General features: G+C 37.7%; 1 protein-coding gene across 1 annotated transcript in view; it reads right to left on the bottom strand.

The window, feature by feature from the left end:
- GCLC (glutamate-cysteine ligase catalytic subunit) overlaps nucleotides 1-27,530 on the bottom strand; it is a gene marked incomplete in the record, with an annotated part of 1,017,552 nt that overhangs the window by 82,217 nt on the left and 907,805 nt on the right. Inside the window, 1 exon segment of the mRNA XM_044063752.1 lies at nucleotides 22,489-22,581. Coding sequence (XP_043919687.1) covers nucleotides 22,489-22,581 — 93 coding nt within the window.

The following is a 27,530-nucleotide window of genomic DNA, read 5'->3' as shown; positions in this document are numbered from 1 at the left end:
GGTCTCTCTTCTCTTCCAATGAAGTATATTATTTCCAGATGCTTTCATTCTTGGGTACACATGTTACTTGTGTTGGTACACACTGTCACATCAAGCGACACATATAAGAGCAGATACAGTAATAGAGTCAAGTCTGCCCCAGCCACTGTGCAAACATATTTCCTTCAAATGAAACAAAATGGAAATTTGACACCTAGACTTTCCAGACGTGCTACGCATTATATACTTGCCAAACTAACAGGGTTCTTTAACAGCCAAGACTGGGTGGAGGGGCTATCAAAACAAAACGGAAAACATGAAGAACCTCAGACTCATCAAAAATTGCCCTCACAAGTCAACTACTATGGTAAGATGATAGGCGTTATGTCTAATTCAAGAAATCTGCTTAGTGGATCTATGACTGAGCAGAATCCTACTCAATAAATTCATGGGGTGGAAAAAAGATGAAAAATGACCAACCAATGTATCACACCTACAGTCACAGCTTGGAGAATGATGCTTGCAGTGCTGTGAACCAAAGACCAACTGGCTGTGGCACAGATGCCTGCAATGCAGACGTTCGTGAAGCATGCACCTGTAGCCACTAATAGTATCCCTTGACAGAAGTACTTTCCCATGGGCAGTAAGACACCTGTAACCAGGAGACACTACAGCCGGCAAACTACTTCAAAATTGATTGCTCTGTGACTAGTCAGCCCTTCCCACCACAGACCAAAGAAGGCAAACAGCTGTTCAGTCAAACTCACACACCCAACTTCAGGTAAACTCTGAGTTGGCAGTACATAATGAAGGTAAGAACAATTCTCTCTCTTCTCTGGTTTTTATCACAGTGAACAAAACAGGGCGATGAATGGTTCAGGGGCAATTCAGAAACCACTTTCAAAAGAAACATATGTTGTTTCAAAGGGACAGGCATAATAAAAGGCAGAAGAGGTTTTCTACACATGGTCCTTTAGCTAAGGTATCCTGCAAGCAGAGGTGACAGCCAGCAGAAAAAGATTCTTCCAGTATGTGACTTTCAGCACTGCTGGATGACAGTTCAAATGGGGGACAAGCAAGCCTGTTAACCATGAAGCTTAAATTTTACACAGCAGAGGAGGCTCTTCTAAAGTAGTTGCAGTTACAGTAGTTCTCTAAGAAAACTCTTGTCAAGCAGGTGCCCTTTACAAGATTATAATGGGCAAAATAATTGACACAAGCACCTTGACTGTAGACTAGCTGAGTAGCTAAGGCAAGTCAGGATGACCTGCAAACTGATCAATTGTTGCGATACTATTTACTGCTCAAGTGCAGAACCCTGATCACATGGCAGAATATGTACCTGCCTAGTGGAAGTCCTGATGGCAACATCAAACACTTCAGATACTCCAGCTATAAGATGTGGTGGGGTAAGCAGGGTTAAGAAGGAGAAGGGCCCTTGCACAGACACAGCTGTTACTCCAGACATGAAAGACCTATATGGCTGGAACCTGCAGAGTCTCCTGTATTGAAAGGGACACAATAATCTGAAACTACACATTTCCCAATGGACATGAGGAACTGCCTTTGGATTTTTTTTCCCCTGAACTCTGCAATATAATGTGGAATCAACAGGAATGGGGGAAGGCAAACTATTTTCCTTACCAAAATATGGAAAAAAGCATCCACCATGAACTCACCTTTGTCCTGCCACGCTGAAGAGAAGGGATGCACAGCATTTCCCTAGATGGTAAACAGGTCAATCACTGTTGTATCCACTTCTGGAACATCCAATCAACACACAGCTTTTGATCCCATAACTATAGAATAGGACAAAAGGAATGCCTCAAACAATCCTCAAGCATATTTACTTCCACTGTAAGGTGAACTTCTGACACAGCAATACCTCTGTAAATGGTTCTAAGCCAGAGACACACTGCCTTTGACACAGTGGATACAAACACATGCCTTCTTGCCAGTTTATCCACCACATAAAGGACTGGCTACTGGACAGAGTTAGAAGGCACCCCATAAGCACCTTTCACTCCAAGATTTTCTGGGCTAGAAGAACTGCCATTAGTTCAAAAAGACTGATACTGAAGTCTATTTCACCAGGTGGAACTACCACCCTTGAAATGTGGAAGAGCTAAGATGAACTTCACCATTTGACAATGGGGAATCTGTATTCAGCTGTTGTGATGAGTTTGTCTGTGGAAGAGAAGCTAACTAGGAGATTGGTGCTGGCTGTCCACCACTTTGTGTTTTGATGAAAGGGGACATCAGAATGAGTTGGTGGTAGTTTTACAGCCACCGACATTGCACGGTCCACTGCCATGTCCTCACTGTAAGACATACAAAAAGCAGCATGAAGATCATGACTGTGATCACGACCAGAAATGGCATGAGAGTTGGAACCAGAGACTTCTGTTGTGTCTGATCCCTAGTTATCACACTCATGACCTCCCAACACCTCTAATGGGGCAGGAATGGCCAGCACTTAACAGTATCTACTTCACGGTTATTGAAGGTTAATAGTTTTTTGCTGACGCCAAACATGACTTACCAGTTTAAGGGCACCTCCAAGACTCCAACCACAGCAGAAGACACTCTAGAGACACTTAACAGGGTCACCAGAAGACCATTATACAGAAAGGGAAAAAGTACAGTTGTGTACCTACCATAAATGTAGATGTTAGAGTGTATTCACTGTTGCAGTCATTACACTTGGGTTATCCTGCTGGCAGGCTACCCGCAGTCGGCCAGAGTTCCAAAGTCTAGGTCCGGCGTCGGTTGCTGTTGCCTCTTCCCTGACGTCAGTGCGCCAGGGGTACAAAAGATGCAAACATTGCCATTTTCTTCAGTTTTTCGTGCCCCAGATGTCAGGTGCCCCCAGATAGGAAGGCTGGAAAAATAAAAACATGCCAAAAAGCATGCATGTACTAATATAAACATTTCCTTCATCTACAAGCAAATACACCATATAGGTTGTATAGAGTTGAGAATTACAAAAAAGTCCCAGCAATGAGAAGGGGGATGGTGGGTGGGTAACCTGGACTGCAACAGTGAATACACTCAAACATCTACATTTATGGTAGGTACACAACTGTACTATGTTCATCGTGTTTCACTGTTGCAGTCATTACACTTGGGTTGAATCCCAAAGCTGAGGTTGGGTGGCTGGGCCTAAATAAGATTAGGAGAGGCTACCAGGCCCTGCAGAACTTCAGCGGCAAAGCCTGCTCTGGATTTAGAGTAGAGAGGTAAGTGGTAGTACTTGGTGAAAGTGTGCACTGAACTCCAGGTTGCAGCTACTAAAATGTCTTTGGTTGGTACTCCCCTAAGAAAGGCTGCTGAAGTGGCTGCTGCTCTAGTAGAATGTGGCCTAATGCCCTTAGGCACTGATTTGCCATGTTGTGCATAACAGAAGTGAATGCAGTGTCCTATCCATTTTGAAATGGTTTGCTTTGAGATAGGCTTTCCTTGTGATCCTGCAGCATAGGCCACAAATAGTTGCTCAGTTTTTCTGAAAGCTTTTGTTTTGTCCAAGTAGAATCGTAGCTATGTATGTCCAAAGCATGCAGAAGTATCTCCCCTTTATTCTGGGGATTTGGATAGAAAGTTGGTAAATGAATGATTTGGTTAAGAGCCACATTGGATACCACCTTTGGCATGAATGTTGGGTTTGTCCTAAGAGAGACCCTGTCCTGGTGAAAAATGATGAAAGGTTCCACTGCCATTAATGCCTGTAACTCTGAGACTCTTCTTGCTGAAGTTATTGCTAGGAGCAGAGCAGTTTTCCATAAGTATTTTATATCAGCTGTGCTGGCTGGTTCAAAAGGAGGCAGTGTGAGCTTTTCTAAAACAAAATTGAGATCCCAAGTAGGTATTGGTGCTCTCCTTGGGGGTCTTATGTTTTTTGCCCCTCTGAGGTACTACCTTAGTAGTGGATGTGAAAAAATAGGAGGTTCCGTATTGTAATGAGCTGAAATGGCAGAGGCATGGATCTTAATAGATGAGAAGGATAGGCCTTTGTCCAGCATCTCAGTTAGGTATTGTAAAATCTGAGGTATATTTGGAACAAGTGGTTCGAGGCCTTGTGCCTGGTTCCAAGCACAGAATCTCTTTCATTTTTCTGCATAAGATTTCCTAGTGCTGGGCCTCCTGGCTTCTAAAATGACATCCATAACAGCTTTAGAGAGAGGTGCGGTCTGAGTGGCTACATTATTTTCCATGCTGTCAGATTTAAGGTTCTGAGTTGACTGTGCAGAATCTGATTGTTTTGTTGAGTCAGAAGATGAAGAATTAGAGGTAAAGGCCAGGCTGGGCCTTGAGACAAGCTCTTTAGGATTGGGTACCAGTGCTGGCATGGCCAGTCTGGGGCAATCAGGATCATTTTTGGCCTCTCTTGTCTGACTTTTAGGAGCACCTTGGGAAGAAGAGGCAGTGGAGGGAAGGCATAAACTGTCAGGGCTTTCCAGCTGAATGACAGAGCATCCACTTTCCATGCTTGTGAGTGATAAGTTCTTGTGCAGAATTTCTGTAGTTGGCAGTTGTGAGGGGAGGCAAAAAGATCTATGTCTGGGCACCCCCATTTCCTTGTTATCATGCTGAACACTTGTGGATTTAGCTTCCATTCGTGAAGATCCATGAGATTTCTGCTTAGTTCAAAGCAGCAACCACCACAATAACCACCGAAGAATAAATAAAAAACTTTTAATCTAGCCTTCAAGGAGTATAATACAAGTAAAAAATACAACCAAATATATACACCATCACAATAATCAATTAACCATTCAGCAGCAGCAATCAATTAAGCAATGCTTTCCAATTAAATTCTTCATTTAATCCATATGGAAACATTGTTTTAAATTTTAAAATATACATTGCTTCTTTCTTTATTAAAACAGACTTAACATCTACCTTATAATTTTCAGGTAAACAAACTTGTTCTAAAACAGTTGCTTTAAGATGATTACTTATGCCCCCATGAAACTGTGCAAAATGTAAAGCTACAGGACTCTCTTCATTACAATTATTTATATCTCTGATGTGTTCAAGAAGTCTTAACTTATACTCTTTTCGTCTCCCAATATAAAACTTTTGCATGGACATTGTAAACAATAAATAACACCTATAGTGTTACAATTAAAAACATTTGTAGTAAATTTTATATTATTAATTGAGTCAAAAGAAGGTACAATAAATTTACAGGCCTTGCATTTCCCACAACTAAAAGTCCCTGTTCTAGTGGGACCTTTGTATAACACAAGAGGGGGTGGCTTAAATTTACTCTTAACCAAAAAATCTTTAATACTTTTGCCCTGATATGAAAATTGTAAATTAAGCTTCAACCAATGTTGTACATTACTTAAGGAACATAAGTAGTTCCAAAATTGTCTAACAATTTTAACAAACACCTCCGTAAATAATCCATAAGTGGTTACAAAATATATAGGATCCTTTATGTCACATACGTAGTTATTCAAACTAGCATCGGAGCTATGTGAAACAGGGTATATATAACCCCTGTTCTTGTGACCACAAAACAGTCTGCTATAACTATGTTCCAAAATCTCTTTATTATAACCTCTACCTTCAAAAGATCGTACCATAGATTCTATCTCTTTATTAAAGACTTCAGATTTATTACAAAGTCTATGTATTCTTAACATCTCACTGTAAGGGAGGGCATTTAAAGTATGTGGGGGGTGGCCACTAGTGCCATATACATATTGAAACCCCCCATCAAATTTTCTATTTAAGCAGTTAAACTTTTACCATCCGAGATGTCAAGAATTACATCTAAAAAAGGAACCTGGGTCCCAATTTTTAAATCATCAAACTGTAGCTTCCATCTGTTGTTATTCAAATCACTATAAAAATCTTTAATATCAGCTTCACTATCATCTACCAAAAATATCAAATCATCTACGTATCTATAATACTGAATTACATGTGTGTTAAAAAATTGTGTTTATATATAATTTCTAACTCAAATAACCCCATAGCAAGATTAGCATACATGGGGGCAAAGGCAGCCCCATGGCTGTACCTGCAACTGCTGATAAATATTTTCATTAAATTCAAAAAAATTGTGTGTTAATGAAAATGAACCAGTTCCACAATATACTCGTAGCTGGTGTATCCCCAAGAAAATCTAATGGCCTCTATTCCAAAATGATGTTGGATATTAGTATACAAGCTCTTAACATCTATTGTAACCCATCTCATATTCTGTTTAAAGTTTATTTTCTTAACTTTTTCTAGAAAATCAAACACATCTGTAATATGCGACGGTAATTTCATAACATAAGGTAACAAAAAATGATGCAAAAAAATACCTAAGTTATGCAAAAAATAGTGGCACCCTGAGACTATAGGCCTTCCTGGAGGATTTAACAGATTTTTATGTATTTTTGGAAGGCAAGTTGGAAGAACATAGTTATAGCAGACTGTTTTGTGGTCACAAGAACAGGGGTTATATATACCCTGTTTCACATAGCTCCGATGCTAGTTTGAATAACTACGTATGTGACATAAAGGATCCTATATATTTTGTAACCACTTATGGATTATTTACGGAGGTGTTTGTTAAAATTGTTAGACAATTTTGGAACTACTTATGTTCCTTAAGTAATGTACAACATTGTGGGAGTGAAGCTTAATTTACAATTTTCATAGTAGGGGCAAAAGTATTAAAGATTTTTGGTTAAGTAAATTTAAGCCACCCCCTCTTGTGTTATACAAAGGTCCCACTAGAACAGGGACTTTTAGTTGTGGGAAATGCAAGGCCTGTAAATTTATTGTACCTTCTTTTGACTCAATTAATAATATAAAATTTACTACAAAAAATGTTTTTAATTGTAACACTATAGGTGTTATTTATTGTTTACAATGTCCATGCAAAAAGTTTTATATTGGGGAGGCAGAAAAGAGTATTTAAGTTAAGACTTCTTGAACACATCAGAGATATAAATAATTGTAATGAAGAGAGTCCTGTAGCTTTACATTTTGCACAGTTTCATGGGGGCATAAGTAATCATCTTAAAGCAACTGTTTTAGAACAAGTTTGTTTACCTGAAAATTATAAGGTAGATGTTAAGTCTGTTTTAATAAAGAAAGAAGCAATGTATATTTTAAAATTTAAAACAATGTTTCCATATGGATTAAATGAAGAATTTAATTGGAAAGCATTGCTTAATTGATTGCTGCTGCTGAATGGTTAATTGATTATTGTGATGGTGTATATATTTGGTTGTATTTTTTACTTGTATTATACTCCTTGAAGGCTCTTAGGAGGCAGAGAGATTAAAAGTTTTTTATTTATTCTTCAGTGGTTATTGTGGTGGTTGCTGCTTTATTCATCGTGTTCCAGAGTGTTGTTTCTTCTATTTCTGCTTAGTTCGTCTGCCAGTGTATTTTTCGTTCCTGGCAGGAATTGTGCCTGCAGATGTACTTGATAGGTCAATGTTGTGTTCCACAAAGTCATGGCTTGCCTGCAGAGGGGGGAGGAATGTGTGCCCCCTTGCTTATGTACCACATAACTGTGGTATTGTCCGTCTTTATTAATAGTTGTCCTGGATGTAGTAGGTCATTGAAAGCTGTCAGGGCATTCTGTACAGCTAGCATCTTTTTGATTGGTTTGAAGATGCATTTTTTCCTTGGGCCACGTGCCCTGAATACATTTTCCTGCCATATGTGCCCCCCAGGCATAATCCGATGCATCCGTTGTTATTGTCTGCCTGGCTGTGGGTAAGGTGAAAGGCTGTCCCTTGTTGTGGTGACAGGCCTGGGACCACCATCGAAACTCCTGTTGTAGGCAGAAATTAAAGTTATTATTGTTTCCAGGCTGTGGCAATGTTGAGTCCAAACACTTTTTAGATACCATTGTAGTTTCCTCATATGCAGTCTTGCATATGGAACGAGTAGAATGCAGGACGCCGTGAAGCCCAGGGCCTGCAGAATTTTTCTTGCAGGGAGCTGGGTCTTTGTTGCCATCATTTGAAAGTAATGAGTCAGTTGCCTTTGTTTGTCTGGCGTGAGATAAGCCATCTGTGTAGTTGTATTTAAGCTTGCACCCAGGAATATTATCTCTTGAGAGGGCACTAGTTTTGATTTCTTTTCGTTTACTGTGTACCTTAGGCAAATTAGTAATCTTTTTACAAATGCCAGATGCTTTAGAAGAATCTCCTTGCTCTCTGCTTGAATGAGGCAGTCGTCCAAGTAGGGATATATTTGAATTCCTCTTTGCCTGCAAAATGCAATTATTGGTGCCAGGCATTTTGTGAAGACCCTGGGCACAGTAGATAAGCCAAAGGGCAGTGCAGAGAATTGGTAATGCATTGAGCCAGCTATGAATCTGAGGAATCAAAACCACATTGTAGAGTATGCTTTCCCACTTGTTCAGCTGCATGCAATAAATCCTGCATTTCCTTACTGTCAGGACTTTCTGAGTTTGTAAGCATGATTGGGACATGCAGGTATGCCTCCTTGAGGTCCAAAGTAACTAGCCAAGTCTTCTTGCCCAGCGTGGGTAGTAGTTGCTGCAGTGTTAACATTTTGAATTTTGGAACATCCAGGAAAGTATTTAGGATTGACAAGTCCAGTATTGGTCTCCAGACTTTGTCCTTTCTGGGTACTAGGAAAAGTCTTGAGTAAAATCCTTGTCCTTGTTCTTGCTGTGGTACTCTTTGAATAACTCCCATGTCCATGAGAGCAGCAATTTGTTTTTGTGCCTCTGCCCATTGGTTTTGTGGCAGGTCCGGCATACCTTTTGATTTTGGAAGGGTGTGAAAGTGGAACCTGTAACTCTGAGAAACAATATTCAGTACCCATTTGTCCTGGATGATCATTTGTCAATTTTGTGAGAAAAGTGCTAGCTTTCCCCCTAGGGGTGCTGCCAAAAGGTAAGTGCTCGGCATTAGTAGAGGGACGTCATTGGGACTGTTTCCTATAAGGTTGTGACTTGTCTTCTCCTCCTTTGGGGGCTGAAGCACCCCATTGTTTAGGTCTGTAGGAGCCTTGGGGCTGAGATCTGCCTCTTGGGCGTCTGTATCTGCCTCTTTGTGGCCTGTCTGACACTGGAAAGGACCAATTTTTTGAGGGCCAATTTCTGCTAAACCTAGGTGGTTGAACCTGTAAGAAATCCTTTACTGTCTGCATTGATTTAGCTTTATCCTTCATTTTCTTTAAAACCTCTTCTGCCTTAACACCAAAGTATCATGCTGTAGTGGAGCATCCAATAATTTTACTTTAACATGTTCAGGCAAACTTTGTTCTTTCAACCAAGCATGCCTTCGAATGACAGAGCCTGTAACTGCGGCTCTACAAGAAGCCTCTAATGAATCAAAACCACATTGCAGAGTATGCTTTCCCACTTGTTCAGCTGCATGCAATAAATCCTGCATTTCCTTACTGTCAGGACTTTGAGTTTGTAAACATTTTCTATTTTAACAAAGACATGAGGTACTGCTGATATTTAAGCATGTGAAACTGGCAGTTTAAAGCCCTTACAGCTAAAGTAGCAGAGGTGTAAACTTTTTCCACCATCTATCCAGAGCTCTGGAATCCCTATCAGAGAGGACAGGGTTTTTAGCAGTGGAAGCCTCAACCCCTTTGGGACCCTGAGAAATTGTTTCTGGGACCGCAGCAGAGTTCTTATAAAGAAATTTATGAGAGTCAGGGACCCTGTAGTACCTGTCTGGCTTTACTGGTGCAGGGCGTAAAGAATCAGGAGACAGACTGGATTCAGAGAAAACATCATCAACAATATCAAGCACAGGGGGAATAGCCAGGGGCCTGTGCTGAGGCAGTAAAAGAAAGTATCTGAGCCTTTTCTTGGCTTCCGAGTAATCCTGGCTCTCCCAATGGAAATGCTCCACTCATGGTGTGCAGGGTTTCCCCAAAAGAATAATCGTCAGGCGGACAGGCTGAAGGTATAGATTCTTCTGCATCAGAGTCCTCATAGGGAGGGAGAGAATATCCCTGATCTGAAGAGGAATCAGAGGAAATAGAAACCTGGTCAGAGGAATCATAGTCAGTGTGTTGCCTAGGCCTTTTGTCAGGAGGGGGATGGGAACTCGTGATTAAAGTAATTAGGTCTTCGGCCATTTTAAGCATCTGCTTCTTTGGCATGGTTGACTGTTCTGGAGAATGCTGTACTTGTTTCCTTGTCTTTAATGGTGTTTTTGACTTTGCCTTGGCTGCTGCAGTGGACTTTATATTAAGCTGTGAAGGTATGAAAACACCCTCAGAAGCCGATGCCTGCTCAGCGGCTCCAGACCCATCTGAGGGAATAGTTTCCGCAGGCCCAATACCTTGAGTTTCTGTTTCCGCAGGCCCAATACCTTGAGTTTCCACAGGCCTAGGTGTCTCCATGTGGCTATCGGCTACGGCCTGTGGCTCTGAGGTAGCGGGTGTCAGGGGCCGCGAAAGCGCCTCACTGAGAACCAGCGACTGGCCTAGAAGAGGCTTTGTCGTCGGTTTTGGACCTCGCATGCCTGTCCTTTTCATTGTCGTTGCGTTTTTTTATGAATTCCGGTCATCGGTTGTTCCAAGAGCATTATGTAGTTAAACCTTCAGCCAAAGTAATGTAAAGTAAAATCAAACCGACGCTTAACAGTGCGTTTGTTGAATCTAGCACAAAACCCGACAACTAGTAACGTCGTGGTCAGGGCCTAGGCAAGGAATACAGTAAGAGTGAAAGTCCTTATGAGGTATTTGCTTCCCACGAGAAATACAATTATTAACTTTTACTGACATCGGTCTGGAGCAAGAAAAAGTTTCCCCAACGTGGTACTTAGCTTTATTGAAGACTTTGGGTCTGAAACTCTATTTCGAAAATCTCAGGAGTCGGCCGACCTTCACTTGCGAAATGCTTTTGCTTTGGGCACCGCGCGGCAAGAAAGACTGAAGAAAATGGGGTCGGTTGCATCTTTTATACCCCTGGCGCACTGACGTCAGGGAAGAGGCGACAGCAACCGATGCCGGACCTAGACTTTGGAACTCTGGCCGACTGTGGGTTGCCTGCCAGCAGGATAACCCAAGTGTAGTGACTGCAACAGTGAAACACGATGAACATCATATACAGAGCCTTCTGATGCAAGGATGAGATCATTGATCCAAGATGGCAGTAAATGGTTGCAGGTAGACCAACCTGGACTAACTTATACTGCTATATTATGCCTTCTACATTCTGGTTTGCATCTTTGATTTGAATGTTACTCACTGAATTTGCTTCAGTTTCACCTATGGAGAGTGTTTTACTATCTTACATTATATCTATATAGCAGATGATGTTCTCAGTAATTATACCAGAGTATTCTACCTTGTCAGTGCTCTCTTCCACTTCTCCATTTCCCTGGTAAAAATCTCATTATCTAGGTGTTTCTTTACCTTCGGTACAAGCCTTACCACCGCTAAAACCCCACAACATTGTGGAGGTGCTCTTAAATGGCTCGAGGGCCCAAGCACTGTACAGGTATGTACGTATGTATGTATGTATGTATGTATGTGTGTGTGTGTGTGTGTGTGTGTGTGTGTGTGTGTGTGTGTATGGAAGTATTCTAAAACCAATTCACTACAACACCCAGGACAAGTATAACTGGCATATGCTACAGAACAAATTCATTCATGGTGCCATCTTTGCCATTGGCATAATCCACAGAATTGTACTCCCTTACAAAGAGAAGGATATTAAAAGGGTACTGCTATCCACCACATGAACAGTAATAAATTAAAAATAAGCCCGTAAAGTGGGACTCCTTAATGCCCATATGAATCAGCTGCTCTACTGCTCATCTGGAGCCAACCTGACAAGGTTCTAACTCTGCAAACATCAACTGCATGAGCTCCACTTTCCTCAGGCCATTTGGAATTATACTGTTGGAAATACGTCTCCTAGTTGCAATTCAGCCTTGAGCACTGAGGCTTCTTTCTAGATGGATATTAGAGGACTACCCTCCTAATTTGGGTTTACCCATTATCAGATTGCATGGCGCCTTCAAATCTCAGTTAATACTTAAATTATATACTGCATCTAACTGGAGAACATCAGATCAAGTGTCAGCAACAGGGTGGAAATAACTTTTAAAGTATATTAGACTTCTCATCCCGGATGAGTTTCATCAAAGCTCACCGACTCTCTGGCTAAAGTCGGAGGTCATCAACATTCTGGTATTGCTTGGTTATGGGATAATATAAGCCAGCTTTTGTCCTCCAGTAGTATTAATGGCTAGATTATGGCAGTTTATTGGAAAGTAGTGACTATAGTCAGTTTTCCTTTTTGGTTGTACCTTACACATCTGTACTGAGTTATTACTGTTCCATTCTTAGCTGTTGACATCAAGTTGTCAATGTTCTTGTTACCTTGTTTACTGTTGTACTGAATTTTATTTTTGCAATATCCATGACAATGACCTGCCAGTGCAGGTGTTAATTGTATGCGGTCAGGGATTGCAAAAGGGATTGTTACCTTGTTTACTGTTGTACTGAATTTTATTTTTGCAATACCCATGACATTGCCCTGCCAGTGCAGGTGTTAACTGTATGCTGTCAGGGATTGCATAAGGGATTGTTACCTTGTTTACTGTTGTATTGAATTTTGTTTTTCAATACCCATGACATTGCCCTGCCAGTGCAGGTGTTAACTGTATGCTGTCAGGGATTGTTACCTTGTTTACTGTTGTACTGAATTTTGTTTTTCAATACCCATAACATTGCCCTGCCAGTGCAGGTGTTAGCTGTATGCTGTCAGGGATTGCATAAGGGATTGTTACCTTGTTTACTGTTGTACTGAATTTTGTTTTTCAATACCCATAACATTGCCCTGCCAGTGCAGGTGTTAGCTGTATGCTGTCAGGGATTGCATAAGGGATTGTTACCTTGTTTACTGTTGTACTGAATTTTGTTTTCAATACCCATAACATTGCCCTGCCAGTGCAGGTGTTAGCTGTATGCTGTCAGGGATTGCATAAGGGATTGTTACCTTGTTTACTGTTGTACTGAATTTTGTTTTTCAATACCCATGACATTGCCCTGCCAGTGCAGGTGTTAACTGTATGCTGTCAGGGATTGTTACCTTGTTTACTGTTGCACTGAATTTTGTTTTGCAATACCCATGACATTGCCCTGCCAGTGCAGGTGTTAACTGTATGCTGTCAGGGATTGCATAAGGGATTGTTATTAACTGTATGCTGTCAGGGATTGCATAAGGGATTGTTACCTTGTTTACTGTTGTACTGAATTTTGTTTTCAATGCCCCATACACTGCCCTGCCAGTGCGGGATTGTTACCTTGTTTACTGTTGTACTGAATTTTGTTTTTCAATACCCATAACATTGCCCTGCCAGTGCAGGTGTTAGCTGTATGCTGTCAGGGATTGCATAAGGGATTGTTACCTTGTTTACTGTTGTACTGAATTTTGTTTTTCAATACCCATAACATTGCCCTGCCAGTGCAGGTGTTAGCTGTATGCTGTCAGGGATTGTTACCTTGTTTACTGTTGTACTGAATTTTGTTTTTCAATACCCATAACATTGCCCTGCCAGTGCAGGTGTACTGTATGCTGTCAGGGATTGTTACCTTGTTTACTGCTGTAGTGAATTTTGTTTTGCAATACCCATGACAATGCCCTGCCAGTGCAGGTGTTAACTGTATGCTGTCAGGGATTGCATAAGGGATTGTTACCTTGTTTACTGTTGTACTGAATTTTGTTTTTCAATACCCATGACATTGCCCTGCCAGTGCAGGTGTTAGCTGTATGCTGTCAGGGATTGCATAAGGGATTGTTACCTTGTTTACTGTTGTACTGAATTTTGTTTTTCAATACCCATGACATTGCCCTGCCAGTGCAGGTGTTAGCTGTATGCTGTCAGGGATTGCATAAGGGATTGTTACCTTGTTTACTGTTGTACTGAATTTTGTTTTTCAATACCCATGACATTGCCCTGCCAGTGCAGGTGTTAGCTGTATGCTGTCAGGGATTGCATAAGGGATTGTTACCTTGTTTACTGTTGTACTGAATTTTGTTTTTCAATACCCATGACAATGCCCTGCCACTGCAGGTGTTAACTGTATGCTGTCAGGGATTGTTACCTTGTTTACTGTTGTAGTACATTTTGTTTTGCAATACCCATGACATTGCCCTGCCAGTGCAGGTGTTAACTGTATGCTGTCAGGGATTGTTACCTTGTTTACTGTTGTACTGAATTTTGTTTTGCAATACCCATGACATTGCCCTGCCAGTGCAGGTGTTAACTGTATGCTGTCAGGGATTGTTACCTTGTTTACTGTTGTACTGAATTTTGTTTTTCAATACCCATAACATTGCCCTGCCAGTGCAGGTGTTAGCTGTATGCTGTCAGGGATTGCATAAGGGATTGTTACCTTGTTTACTGTTGTACTGAATTTTGTTTTGCAATACCCATGCCATTGCCCTGCCAGTGCAGGTGTTAACTGTATGCTGTCAGGGATTGTTACCTTGTTTACTGTTGTACTGAATTTTGTTTTGCAATACCCATGACATTGCCCTGCCAGTGCAGGTGTTAACTGTATGCTGTCAGGGATTGCATAAGGGATTGTTACCTTGTTTACTGTTGTACTGAATTTTGTTTTGCAATACCCATGACATTGCCCTGCCAGTGCAGGTGTTAACTGTATGCTGTCAGGGATTGTTACCTTGTTTACTGTTGTACTGAATTTTGCTTTACAATACCCATAACATTGCCCTGCCAGTGCAGGTGTTAACTGTATGCTGTCAGGATTGCATAAGGGAAATGTCTTCCTTCTTCAGTGTTTACATGAAGAGGAGCTGCTATATATAAGTTTTTGGGGGGGGGGGGTGCCTCCACATAAAAATATTTACTTGTAATTTTTTTAGTGAGATCCTTTTTTGACCAGCGGACAGGTTGTGCTTGGCAAGTTGGCTCTTTGCCAAGTTGTAACTTCGCAAAATTAATAGATGATGAGGTTGTGAAGGGATGGGAAGAGACAATACAGTATAAGAAGCAATTGGTCTTAGTTTTGACACAGAATGATTTTTGGAATGAGACTGACAAAATGTCCACGGTATTAAATAAGGACAATTTCAAAATGTTCAATTACAGATCTGGGAGTGACAGTGATGATACCGGTTTCAGCTTGTTTTCATATAACCTTAGTTCTGTCCTTACATCTAGGGTAGACATTGCAGGCATTTTATTAGAGTTAAGTTATTTTGTAAGTAGACTATTTAATTTCCCTAATTGACCAATCTGGTTTTATTATCATATCTTCCACATCTTTGTATAAGAAGAGCACATTTAATCCCCCTTGCTATTTTAAATGTGTTATGTGTATTGGTTGAGGATGTTAGAAAAAAATGAAAGAACTACTAACAGTTCTGTGTTTTAATTTAACTGTCAAAGAAAGGAGATTATTATATAAATGATCTACTGTTAAGTCTATCAGCTGATGAAGGCTGATAAAGCTGGTGGCACTGTCTTCACGGATACTGATGATTATGTTGGGAAAATGAACAAAATATTAAAGAACAATAAAACATATGCTACATCATCTGTTAATGAAATTAATATAGCATATTTCAGGTTCATAGATATATACTAGGCAAAAGACGACCAGGTCCTCTCATAAGCCTAGCCATGCAATCCAATCCAATTGTGTCTTGTGTATCACTGGCATTTAATAGGAAAATTAATATGAAGAATTGCTGTTTGAGAGGAAAATTAATGTGCAGACTCAAGGATTTTTGAAGGTTTACAAACCTCTTACCCTGACAAATTTGGCATCCCTAAAGTACACAAGTCAAAAGGTAATCCACTTTATGTGTCCTGTAGTGGACAAAGGAGGTTCAATAATACAGCTTTTGGCAATATTCACGGATTCCATGAAGAACTCCCTGTTATCTCGTTTTTATTACTTAAGAAGAGATTCATAGTACTGTTTAAGTAATTTAACATCAGAGATGTATGTTAAGGAACGGATGTTTGCAACTTTGGATGTGGTTGATCTACTTTCTTCAATTCCACATGTTGGCTTAGAATGGCAAAATTAAATGATACACCAGTATGAGCACTTTAGTGATAGTGATGTTAATATTATATATGATTTTATGGAAAGTGTGCTGTACTATAATTTTATTAATTTCAAGGGGGGATACCACAGCAAGTCGTGGATGAGGCATGAGTGCCCAGCTAAGCCGATTTGATTTTGTGCTATTCTTAAAAAGTTTTTTTTATTCACTTCAGAATATGCAAATTCTTGGAATGCCCAGTTTGTTTTATTTCCTGACATTAGTTTTGTTTATTGGGTTGATTCAGATACAAAGTTACAGGAATGCATGGATTATATAGGGACAATAATTGAACTTTTAAAATTTAATTTTCATACTTCAAAAACGGACATTAGCTACTTGCATGTTTTGATTTCTATAAACAATGTTAGTACGGCTTTTAGTTCTACCATACACAGTAAACCCACTTATTGTAAAAAAAACTTTTAGCTCCTTTACCAGGCTGTTTGATGCAAAGGGTAGTTACCGTCTAAATGCAATTTATCTGTTAAGCATGGATGATGACAAGTTAGAATTCCCAGGGGAATCAAAAGCAGTAGTAAACAATAAATGTATTAAAATAAAAGTTAACACATATTTATATTTTTTCAAATAAAACAAAACAGAAAGTAATCAAAAATATAACAGTAAACAGGAAAGAAAGTTCCCAAAGGAGAAGTCTGGAAGCTTAACCCACCAATGCAGGCTGCTAAAGAGATTCAACCGTGTGATTCCCACAGCTGGCACTGCCTTCCTGTGAATTAATGATAAGATTTTTATTAACAGTACCCTAGTCACTGAGCACCTAAACTGTAATTATTGTGGACATGGTAGCAGCTGGGCAAGTTAAGTTTAGATTAATCAGTTGTGTTTTTTTAGGGCTAATTATTTTATCAGTTTTTTTAAATGTGTATATTTTAAACTCCTGTATTGTATATACACCTCATGCGTGTCTTTCCTCTGTGGCTTAAAAATAAGGTCCGCTTTTATGTATTTGTATTTTATTTACTTGACTTTGGTTTACCGGGATAATCTGACTGGGACATGCCCATTTTCAGCAGAGGCCCACTGGAAAAGTTCCAAAAGATACAAATAAAAATAACAGTTTGTAACTTATACAGTAATAGAATAAACAGAAAAACACACATTATACACAATACAATTAAAATATACATTAAAAATATTATGCACCAAAAATATTATGCACCATACATAAAAATAGTAACAAATAAACAAAGGTTTCATGAATAATACATTTTTAAAATGTGAATTAAGATAAATGTGACTATGTCAAATAAATATAGTATTCAAAACACGTTACAAGATATAGGTGATGAGTTTGGAAACAAAGATAATTACAGTAATTAAAAAGAGGCTAGACAGAGTATAGACGGAGAAAGTAAGGTGATACTTAACACGAGTTTAGAGGTGAAAAGAATTAGTTTGGCAGAGGCATCTTAATTTACTTTTTACTACAATATTACTAAGTTAAGTACTCACTCTGGATGTGCTTTTTTAACATTTTTTTCCAAACCTTATCCCCATTACAAAACAGCAGCTTGATAATGGAAGTCAGTCATAGGCTTTGTGTCCTCTGACCCCGTAAGACTAGAAGACAGAGGTCACGCTGAACTAAAACCACTATGTACCTAATATTAAACAACTGCTACAGTGAAATATAATGGTGCTGTTCCACAGTTTGATCCCCTTCAAATATAAGGAGCAAAAAAAGCCCCTTTTGTGTGCACAAGTTATACCACACACAAAATGAAGTTCTCAGTCCTGTAGTCAAATACTGGTACCGCAATACTAATCAACTGGCATCTCCTGATGATGCCCGCAGCATCTTCTGCCTGGGGTGGCTCCCCTCTTTACTCTGGCTGTTGGTCTTGAGCTTTAAAAATATATTTGATGGTAACAGACTTTACTTTTCTTTTAAAATCAGTAGGAAAAGACTGACCAGAGCTGAACAAAGTGAGACAATTTCGATCAAGTGAGACAATCTTTATAAGCTTGTTATTAATACTGGGTCTATTAACCTAAGCAAGATGGTTAGCATCTGGAGATCAGATTGTGCTTAAACAAGAAAAGAAGCAAGGGGAGGTCTGAAAGTTGTTGTATTAATGTGTGTATGGAGATTACGGCTGATATAGCTGCACTTTAATTTAGAAAGACAACATACAGGTAACATCTGAAATGATGGTTTATTTCCTCTACACTGTATCTAAGAAAGTGTGGCAGGAGGTGCAAGGTAAAGTGGACTTTTAGGACATAATTTTAAGTTTGGCAGTCAAGTGTAGAGGTTTAAGGCTATGAGCTGCTAACAAGCATTATCCTGCCGCCCTGGATTTGATTTTGTTCCTCTCCACTTACCTATAACGCGACTTTAGTATGTCACATAACCAGGTAATGTTCCAAGATGACTAATGAAAAGTGGGAGTACTACCCATTGGGTTACAATAGATTAAAAATAAAAAAACAGGTACTAAATATTAAAATAAATGCAAAGAAATGCAGGCAAATTCCAGTAATTAATGTAAGACTCGTGGCTGATTATATACTCAACATAAACATATTCAGTGACCAAAGAAGCAGCTTTTGTTGGGAGTGAGCAATAAGATGTGCTTTGTAACATAATGTTTAAGGAAGGTTTTGAAGCATCTGTTACCACTACCAGAAGTAATGAATTTTCAAAGTCATTTTTAATCTTTAAAATATAAAAGTACAGGCTACATAACTGAGAATGTTTTAAAAGTTTAGTGTGAAGAATGTTAAAAAGCTACAACTAGTGAATTGAAGTTATAAGGAGGGAGGGATGGATGGTATTATGGTCTTATTCTGCACACATGTGCAAAGCTCTTGTACTCTGCTATGTGAACAAATTTAGCCTAAGTAGTTCAGTACAGTAAGCAACATTAAGGCTTCCTATAAAACCATGGTAATTAACTAAATAATGTGGTACTTTGGTTAAAAAATCGTTAAATGTGTACTGCAATATCTGCTTTTATTAATATGTTAAATCTTGTACTAGTTCCGTCTGACTCGACTTCTTGAAATCATTAACTTTCAAAGGAACCTTCAAACTGTGCAGCTCAAAACACCAACAGGGCTCAAATTTTAAAGCACTTTTAATCAAACTTTTTTCTACAAAACGTGTTGTTATTTTTATGAATTCAGTAACCCAGGAGTAGTCCATATTTTTGACTAAAACTGCATCTTTCAAGAGAATTTAGGACAGCAGGCAGAAAAACACTGTTGATTATAAACTCAAAAATGGTCACTGATGAAAGTAATTATTACTATGTTATAAATTTAAGGAACATACTCTTCCTCCTCCATGGCAATCTTTGTCTGGCCTTCCAGGCTGTGAAAGACCCCCATCATCCCTGACTACTATGTCTTCATAGAAATAATATTTCTTACAACACACACATATACAAAGGACCCTAAGCAGTATTAACACATCAATATGACACGCTTGCATGACAGGTTCTTATCTCAGTGTTTACCCACCTATGGAGCAGTGCCCTAGCTACATTCTTCACTATCTTTGGGAACTTGTAAAATCTACCTGGGCCTATTTTGTTATGTTCTATCTTGAGAAAGGTGATAAATGTTGATATTGGTCTGGGTGACAGATTGCCTAGTATCCATCTATGAGTTGCACAAGGTAGGTGGTATATATCACAAATGTTTTTGTCCCCTTTCCCATTACTTCACATCTCTCAGTCCTTCCCCAGTGTTCACGTCCATGACCGGGTCTGCCAGCTTCTTCCATTCCAGGACTAACTTACAATTCCGGGCTTGAGCCAGCACAGAATTTTCAAGTGCCCTGAGGGTTCGAAAGTAACTGCTTCTGTTAGGGAGGAGGGGTGGATTTTTTCAGTTATGACTTACCATAGTGTTCATCCCTCTTCCTGCTCTATGCTCATCTTATTTTGCCATCAGTGGGCTACTACCTTACATGGACCATGTCTCCCCTCAGGTAGTACAAAGATAAACATTCCTCCCTCTGGTGTTGGCCTGCTCACACCTCCCCCTCAGGACCTCAGATGCCTAAGTGGCTAATCAAACTTTGGGTGTTTGGACTGTAGTTAGGGCTTTATCCCTCTATGTCATGGTGCTAAGCCTAGCTACAACCCAAATGTTATAGTTTACAGTTAAAGTAACTCTCCCTGAAGAAAACATCATTATATGGTCTTCCCAAAGAAGAAATCATGAAAAAGGGAGCTGCACCTTCAGAAAAATCATCCCAATCAATGAAACCTGTGGCTTTATGGCTCATTCTGCTTCAAGGAATCCTTCAGTGAAGACCTGCACTCTTCTGAAATGGCAGGAACCTACAGAAAATGTGGTTAACAGTGGCCTAGTGACTTTGGGACCCACTGCAACAGACGCACGCATCAGTGGGATTTCGGAAGAGGCCTGTATGACGCTACTAGCACAAGTGACACAATCTACACAACCTACTGCACAGTATAGTTCTACAGCCATTTGGCCATCTATCACAGATGCAAAAAAAGAAAAGTCCGAAGTCTATAGTAGGAAGGGGAATGACTAAAGTTAGAAACATGAAACAATAATGGGAGTGTCACAGATGATGTCACATACTTGCTTAACTCTTGGAATGGGGCAGGCATATACAACCCCACTAGAGCATTTTCAAACCAGATGACTAAAAGAGATTCAAAGCCCCGTGATCTCTCCAAACTGGAAATGCTTCCAATGGCACTAAACACTGAAAGCCTACTGACACCTCCTGACATTTCTCTAGTTATACCCTACTGACACTTGCAGGCATCGAATACTCCCTATTCATATTTGCATTAATAATTTGAAAGCCATGCTGCATATAAATTATTAAAAGATTTCATTTTAGTTACTTGATGGACAATATGGTTGCACTAACAATTGGCATCTGTCTAGTGATACGGCAATATTGTTTTTCATATAATATTTATTTATATTGTCACAAATGCCATGCTTCTCTAAACATCTCAACAAGAAAGAACTGCCTGGCCTCATACGAAAGCTCTTACAACATATTACAAACTTTACAGTTACTGTGTTTACTGTGACTTATAAAATCCAGTCTAATACTAGGCCTTAAAGAATACTACCACTATAAAAGTGGTTAGTGCTGAAGAGTTTGACGTAGACACTTCTTCAGTAATCCCTATGGTTTCAGAGATATGAACATTTGTTTAAAATGTGAGGACATAATTTGATTTTACCAAAAAGCTTAGGCTTTGCCCATTGGAAGTTACAGTTCAAACTTCCAGAGCACTGATGGAGGGAGGGAGGGAGGACAGCAACCAAACCTAGGGCTCACCTTCTAGGACAGCTAAGGGGAGACTCTCTCCATGCTCAGCTTCCCGATATATACAAACAAAACAAACTGATGGACAACAATCTGAAGAAGATGAATCAAGAAAAGGCGCAGGGACCACCACTGTCATGTTGGACCTTTGAAGAGGAGCCAGAACTAGAAATCTGGAAGAGGTCTTCATATACCTTATCTTATGCTGGTTTCTCTTAAACTTTGTGAATCCCTGCTAACAGAACTGAAATCCTGTTAGCTACATTCATACTAATTTGATTGCCTCAATGATTTGGTAATAAGTTTGCTGTGTACAGGATCCACTATGCACTGGATAAAGAATGAGGGATAAGTACTTGTCACTTTCTCCAAGGTGCAGCAATCTCAGAATTAGTATGTGGGTGTGGAGGGGCAGAGTGGCTTGTCCACTTCAAAAACAATTGCTTTGTTTAACTTTGGCCAAAATTAATTGTTTAGCCATATACACATCATGACAGTTTATTTTTCATATTAATGTTGCTGAGATGTTTAAATTTGTTGTGTTGCATTTTGTTGACACACTGTACCTCAGAAATATAGTGACTGCCAAATAGTGTGAGCACATGGAAAGAAGTTGGAACCACTGTGATGCACATACAACTAAATAAAGGTTGCAAAGATGGCAGGGTGAGTCACAAAGGGATATGCAAGTTGAGTGTGCAGGAAAAGAAAGATATCTCAAGTGCACACCAACTACAGGTGACCATCAGACTAATACAGTATGGTCTCAGTTACAGCATGATAGTTAAAATAAAAAAACAGGTTTAAGATTAGAGCTTTATCCTGGGTTTTACCGTCTCATTTCCATTTTATCTAGTACATGAATTCTCTGCTATCCGTTACCATGGCTAGTGCTACTGTGATACACCTACAAACATGCACAAGCACTTTTTTGGGGCTTGTCCTGTTAAACAACAATACAGGATGTTTGAGTATATGGAGGAATACAAATTCAGATTGAGGTACTGTCCTGCAACATTGCTGGAAAACTAGAAAATAAACACAACAGTTTCACAGACTGTGTTTCTGCTGCTGAGATCAAAGCACTTTCATTAAACACAAATAATAACATAAGTTATGGAATAGTATTCACATAATTAAGTTGAAAGGATAGCCTTCTTACCTCCATTGGTCGAAACTCTACCCTCCATCCAATGTCAGAATTTGGGGGTGGTGGCTTAAACCTCATAGTCTGCCAGTTTGTAGACTGAATATTCTGAAAGAATAAACAATAATGGTTTTATTACACACACTAATTAAGAATTAAACACAAGTGTGTTTGCCCTCCTTCAAGTTCAACTTTCTGTTCCATTTCCCCTTGTAGAGCTCCAGTCATTCCAAGTCTTTTAATTTGTTATATGGTTTCCAATGTATACACAGACATTATAGCACACACTCAAGTCTATTTTAGGTGGAGCCTGATGTACTGTTTAAAGACACAACAAAATATGGCCTCCCTGCTGTCACATGCGAAATAAATTTTATACCACATTTGAGAGAAACTGCTGTTGATTCCGAGTCCAAGATAACCACAAATGCAGCCATTGCATGTATGCTGTCTGTACTACTCAAGGAAAATACAACTAGATATAAAAACGACTTCATATAAAGTAAAACAAATATTATGAGATGACTGAATCATGTCACTGAACTGCTTTTACAACACATTCTAGACTTGCTATAACTACCCTGCTTCATACTTGTTTTTAAAAGTGTCTTCTGGGGCTAAGCTGCTTTCCTAGCTGGATTTCTATGCACACTGAGCTAGCAGGCAGACATTGTAATATTAAAAACTTCATTTACTCAGCAAAGACAGCAGTAACTGGCCCAAATAGTGTTCAATTAATTCTGAAGACCAAATTCTCTTAGGCCACCCATTTACTGGCACTTAACCTAGTCAGCCACTCTACAATGAGTCAAATGGTAGCATGAGATTTGGAAGAACAGTTCTAAGTATCGCGTCTTTGCTAGAATGATGGAAAACTAACAATTTTTATCACAATCAAATAACAGTTCTCACTGAGAAATGATGGTGATGAGTATATAAACCAACACAGAGAAACACCCAAGTGCTATTATAGCTCAACTTGATTCAAGTATGGGGGTTACTGGGGAACACAAAACCCCTAAGGTCAAATGGCCAATCTAAGTTGTCCAGGTTTGTAGGCCAATGCTGACAAAGTAAAACAATGCTCAAGGTACAAAACAGTGCAGTTATAGAGGTATTCAATAAAGTAGTATACTTTCAAGGAAGGTTTCTGCAGTAGGTTAATTCCTTTTTTTCAAAACAGGTTTATTGTTTTAACATATAAGAGAAATATCATAACAATTTTATACAAGTAATTAAAAATAGGTGTTATTATAATATTCAACAAAACAACTAAAGTATTTACAAAGACATCCACTACAATCAGATCAATTAAACTAAAATACCATGCTATTGAAATTAAAATTTTTTTAACAAATTTTGTAAATTATCCCATACAATAAAATAAGATGTTTTTCTGTTTGTTCTAGTCCTAATTGTGTTTATTTCCATATGGCACACTATATTCATAACATTTTTAAATTCATTGAACGAAGGAGGTGTATCTGAAATCCAATTTCTAGTTATTATTTTCCTAGCCACTGCTAGAATAGACCATAACAAGGGAAGCTTAACCTTTTTAACACTTTGATGTACAGGTGTGTTGAATAATATAAGAGATTTAGAAATAATGAAATTATCTGTAAAAGAGCCTGCAAAAATTCATTAATTGACTTCCAGTATTCTTTCAATTTTATACAGTCATAAAACATATGAGCCCAGTCAGCATTAATTTCTACATTACATCTCTTACATAGATTATCTTTATTATTTATTTTATTCATGATCAAAGGTGTATAAAAAGATCTATGTAAAAATTTCCATGTATAAAGTCTCCAGACAATGGAAGACGTAGTTCTATAAGCAGATTCCAATATATATTGTTTATCTTGTTGATTTGGTGGGTCCCCATTAATAGAAGTGAAATAATTCCAGTATGAATCTACACTGTAAAAGTTTCTTGTCTGATAACTTTATGTATGTATGAAAGTTTACCTTTATCAGAAACTTTATGTTGTAAATTTAATATCAAGTAATCAATCAGTGTTGGAATAGATTCTTTAACAGTTATAGACATTAAATCTATTTTATTAATGAGATGTTGTCTAAAGGTCTGAACCTCTAACCAGCAAGTTTCTCTTAGATCAAATTCTTGTTTTAAGAAATCTAGATTTTTAACTTTATTATCAGATATCAACTGATACCAGTACTTTAGATCATTATCTATAGCTAAATGAGTTCCTTCAGAAGTAGATAACAAAAGCATACCCTGAGTATACACTATAGGAAATACAATAAAATTCCATTCCCTATACTTAGGGTGCATGAATATAAAGTTACGATAACTAATAATAATATTTAATGGGTAACAAACCATATGTTTAGGTGTAATAGGTGAAGTACAAAATTCCTTTAGTAACCATAACATGGAGTTATTTACAATCATATTTTTATGTGTTAAGGAGATTTTCATGAAGTGTATACTAATTAGCTCCCAATAATCTTTCCATTTTGTGACATATGACTGATCTATTAATAAAGTAATAACTTTTACAATAGAAGAGATAGTATATAAATTAAAGCCTGGAAAAGAAATACCCCCTTGAGACCAGCTATTAGTATGTTTCTTTAATGCAATCCTAGGTCTATTAGGTGCCCATAAGAAATACAACATTAGTGTGTTCAGTTTCTTGATAATTATTTTTGTAGGTGGAAGTATTATTGATTGTATTAAGTATAAAATCTTGGGGAATATTATCATTTTAATAATTGTAAGTCTCTCCTCCATAGTAAAAAACATATTATTCCAGGTATTAAAAAGATTTTGTATATTAAGAAAACAGGTATTATAATTATTATATATAATAGATTTAATATCTTTAGATAGTATTATACCTAAATAAGTTATCTGACCTGAATTGGGTACATATTTAGTAAAATCACTAATGAGAATATTTTTTCGTGTATATATAGGTAGTATTTTAGTTTTTTTCTTTATTGAATATTAAACCAGAAATACTTTTAAAATTCATCATGTTATCAAATAGAGACTGTATAGAAGAATTAGATCCTGCTGATGTAATTAGAACATCATCTGCAAAAAGTTTAATTTTGGATGTTGTATTTTCATCTATTTCAAAACCCTCTATGTCAGTACTGTTTCTGATCAAATTAGCCCAAGGCTCCATTACTAAAGTGAATAATAGTGGAGAAAGTGGACATCCTTGTTTTGTACCTTTAAGAATGGGTATTTTTGTGAAACATATGTTCCTACCTTAATATAAGCCAACGTTCCTTTGTATAAATGTTCAATTAGATTTACAAATGCATCCGAGAAGTTTGTGCACTTCATTAAGGTAAACAGATAGTCCCAACTTACTGAATCAAATGCTGAACTTATATCAAGACTAATAAGTGTTAAATCTTTCTTTTTCCTATTTGCAAAATCTATTAATGTAAAGTTCTTCTTATATTATCAAAAGTATTTCTATTTACAATGAAGCCTGTCTGATCTATATCTATAATGCCGGGAATGATTGTCTTCAATCTATCAGCAAAGATATTCATAAACATTTTATAATCAACATTAAGTAATGAGATGGGCCGATATGAAGAACATCTAGTTGGATCTTTATTAGGTTTTAAAATTGGCAAAATAAATGTATATTGCCAAGATGGGGGGGTTATTAACTCAGTTTGGGCCAAAATAAAAACCTTATGTATTAATGAATATGTATTTTTAGAAAGGATTTTATATATCTCTGGTATAATACCATCATTACCCGGTGCTTTGTTTGATTTAGGCTTATTTATTTGCGTAATAACTTCTGTATATGAAATACTCTTGTCCAATAGTTTAATCTGTTGTTTATTAAGCTTTTTATTCATATTTGTGGTTATAAACTCCTTTATTTTATCTTTAGGTTCCATGTTAATATTATTATGGTTAATTTTGTGAAAGTGATTTCTAAATTCATCTAGTATTTCTGGTATACTAGAAACATTCTTCTTTTTCCTTAGAGAAAAGATTTCTTTGATATGGTTTTGTTTATTCAACCTTTTTGTTTTATTTTTAAGTCTATGTAAGTATTTGGGGCTTATTGAATAAGACAAAACTTGTATTTCTCTAAAGTTATTTTAACTTTATGAGTTAAAATTTCTTTGTATTTCTCATTTAGTTTGTTTATTTCTTCAATAACTTTCTTGTCCATAATATTTTCTTTATTATTATGTTTATAAGAGTCTAATTTACTTTGAATATCTAACAATTCCTTATCCCAAGATTTCCTTTTATTATTATACCATCTGATACTTTGTCCATATAGATATGATTTTAAGGCATCCCAAACATAAACAATGGAGACTTCAGGAGTGTTATTTATGTCTAAAAATGTTTTACTTCTGAAAGTATATATTCTTTGTAGTCTTTTAGTTGAGTTAAGTATGCTGGTATCCTTTTGATCTGAACATTATGAATATTTTTATCATGAATTCAAAACAATTGAATTATGATCAGATATAGGACATGAAATGATTTTGGAATTAATTAAATCTGTTACCATCTGGTTAGAAATAAAGACCCTATCTATTTTTGAATAAGTTTTGTATCTGTTAGAAAAAAGGTGTATGGTAATGATTTTGAATCTATCTGATTATTAATATCATTCAAATGATAAGAATTAGCAAAATCCTTTAAATGTTTTGCATTAGATGTAATTCTTCTCTTTCCTATAGTGGTAGTATCACTTTCATGTAGTATACAATTAAAGTCACCAGCTAAAATAATATCTCCTATAGAGAATGATATGATCTTATCAAGATGATGTTTCACTGTATTAATACCAATTCCAGGTATCCAATATACATTAATTAAAGTGTAAGTCTTCCCATTAATTTGTATTGTAACCATACAAAACATTCCTTTGTCATCCTGATAAGACTTAATGGTTTTAGGAATGGGCATACTTTTATTCCATAAAATAGCCACTCCTCTTTTTTCTGAGTGTGCTCTGAACTAACCAATACTGTATATTTGTTTGTGGCTAGTTTATCAATATCTTTTTCAAGAGATGGGTTTC

This window comes from Protopterus annectens, chromosome 2.part2 (genome assembly GCF_019279795.1).
Source record: "Protopterus annectens isolate FY-2018-M chromosome 2.part2, PAN1.0, whole genome shotgun sequence".
In the NCBI taxonomy this organism is placed as follows: Eukaryota; Metazoa; Chordata; order Ceratodontiformes; family Protopteridae; genus Protopterus; species Protopterus annectens.
Note: the sequence above shows the minus strand (reverse complement) of the source record. Positions and strands in the feature narration are given on the sequence as shown.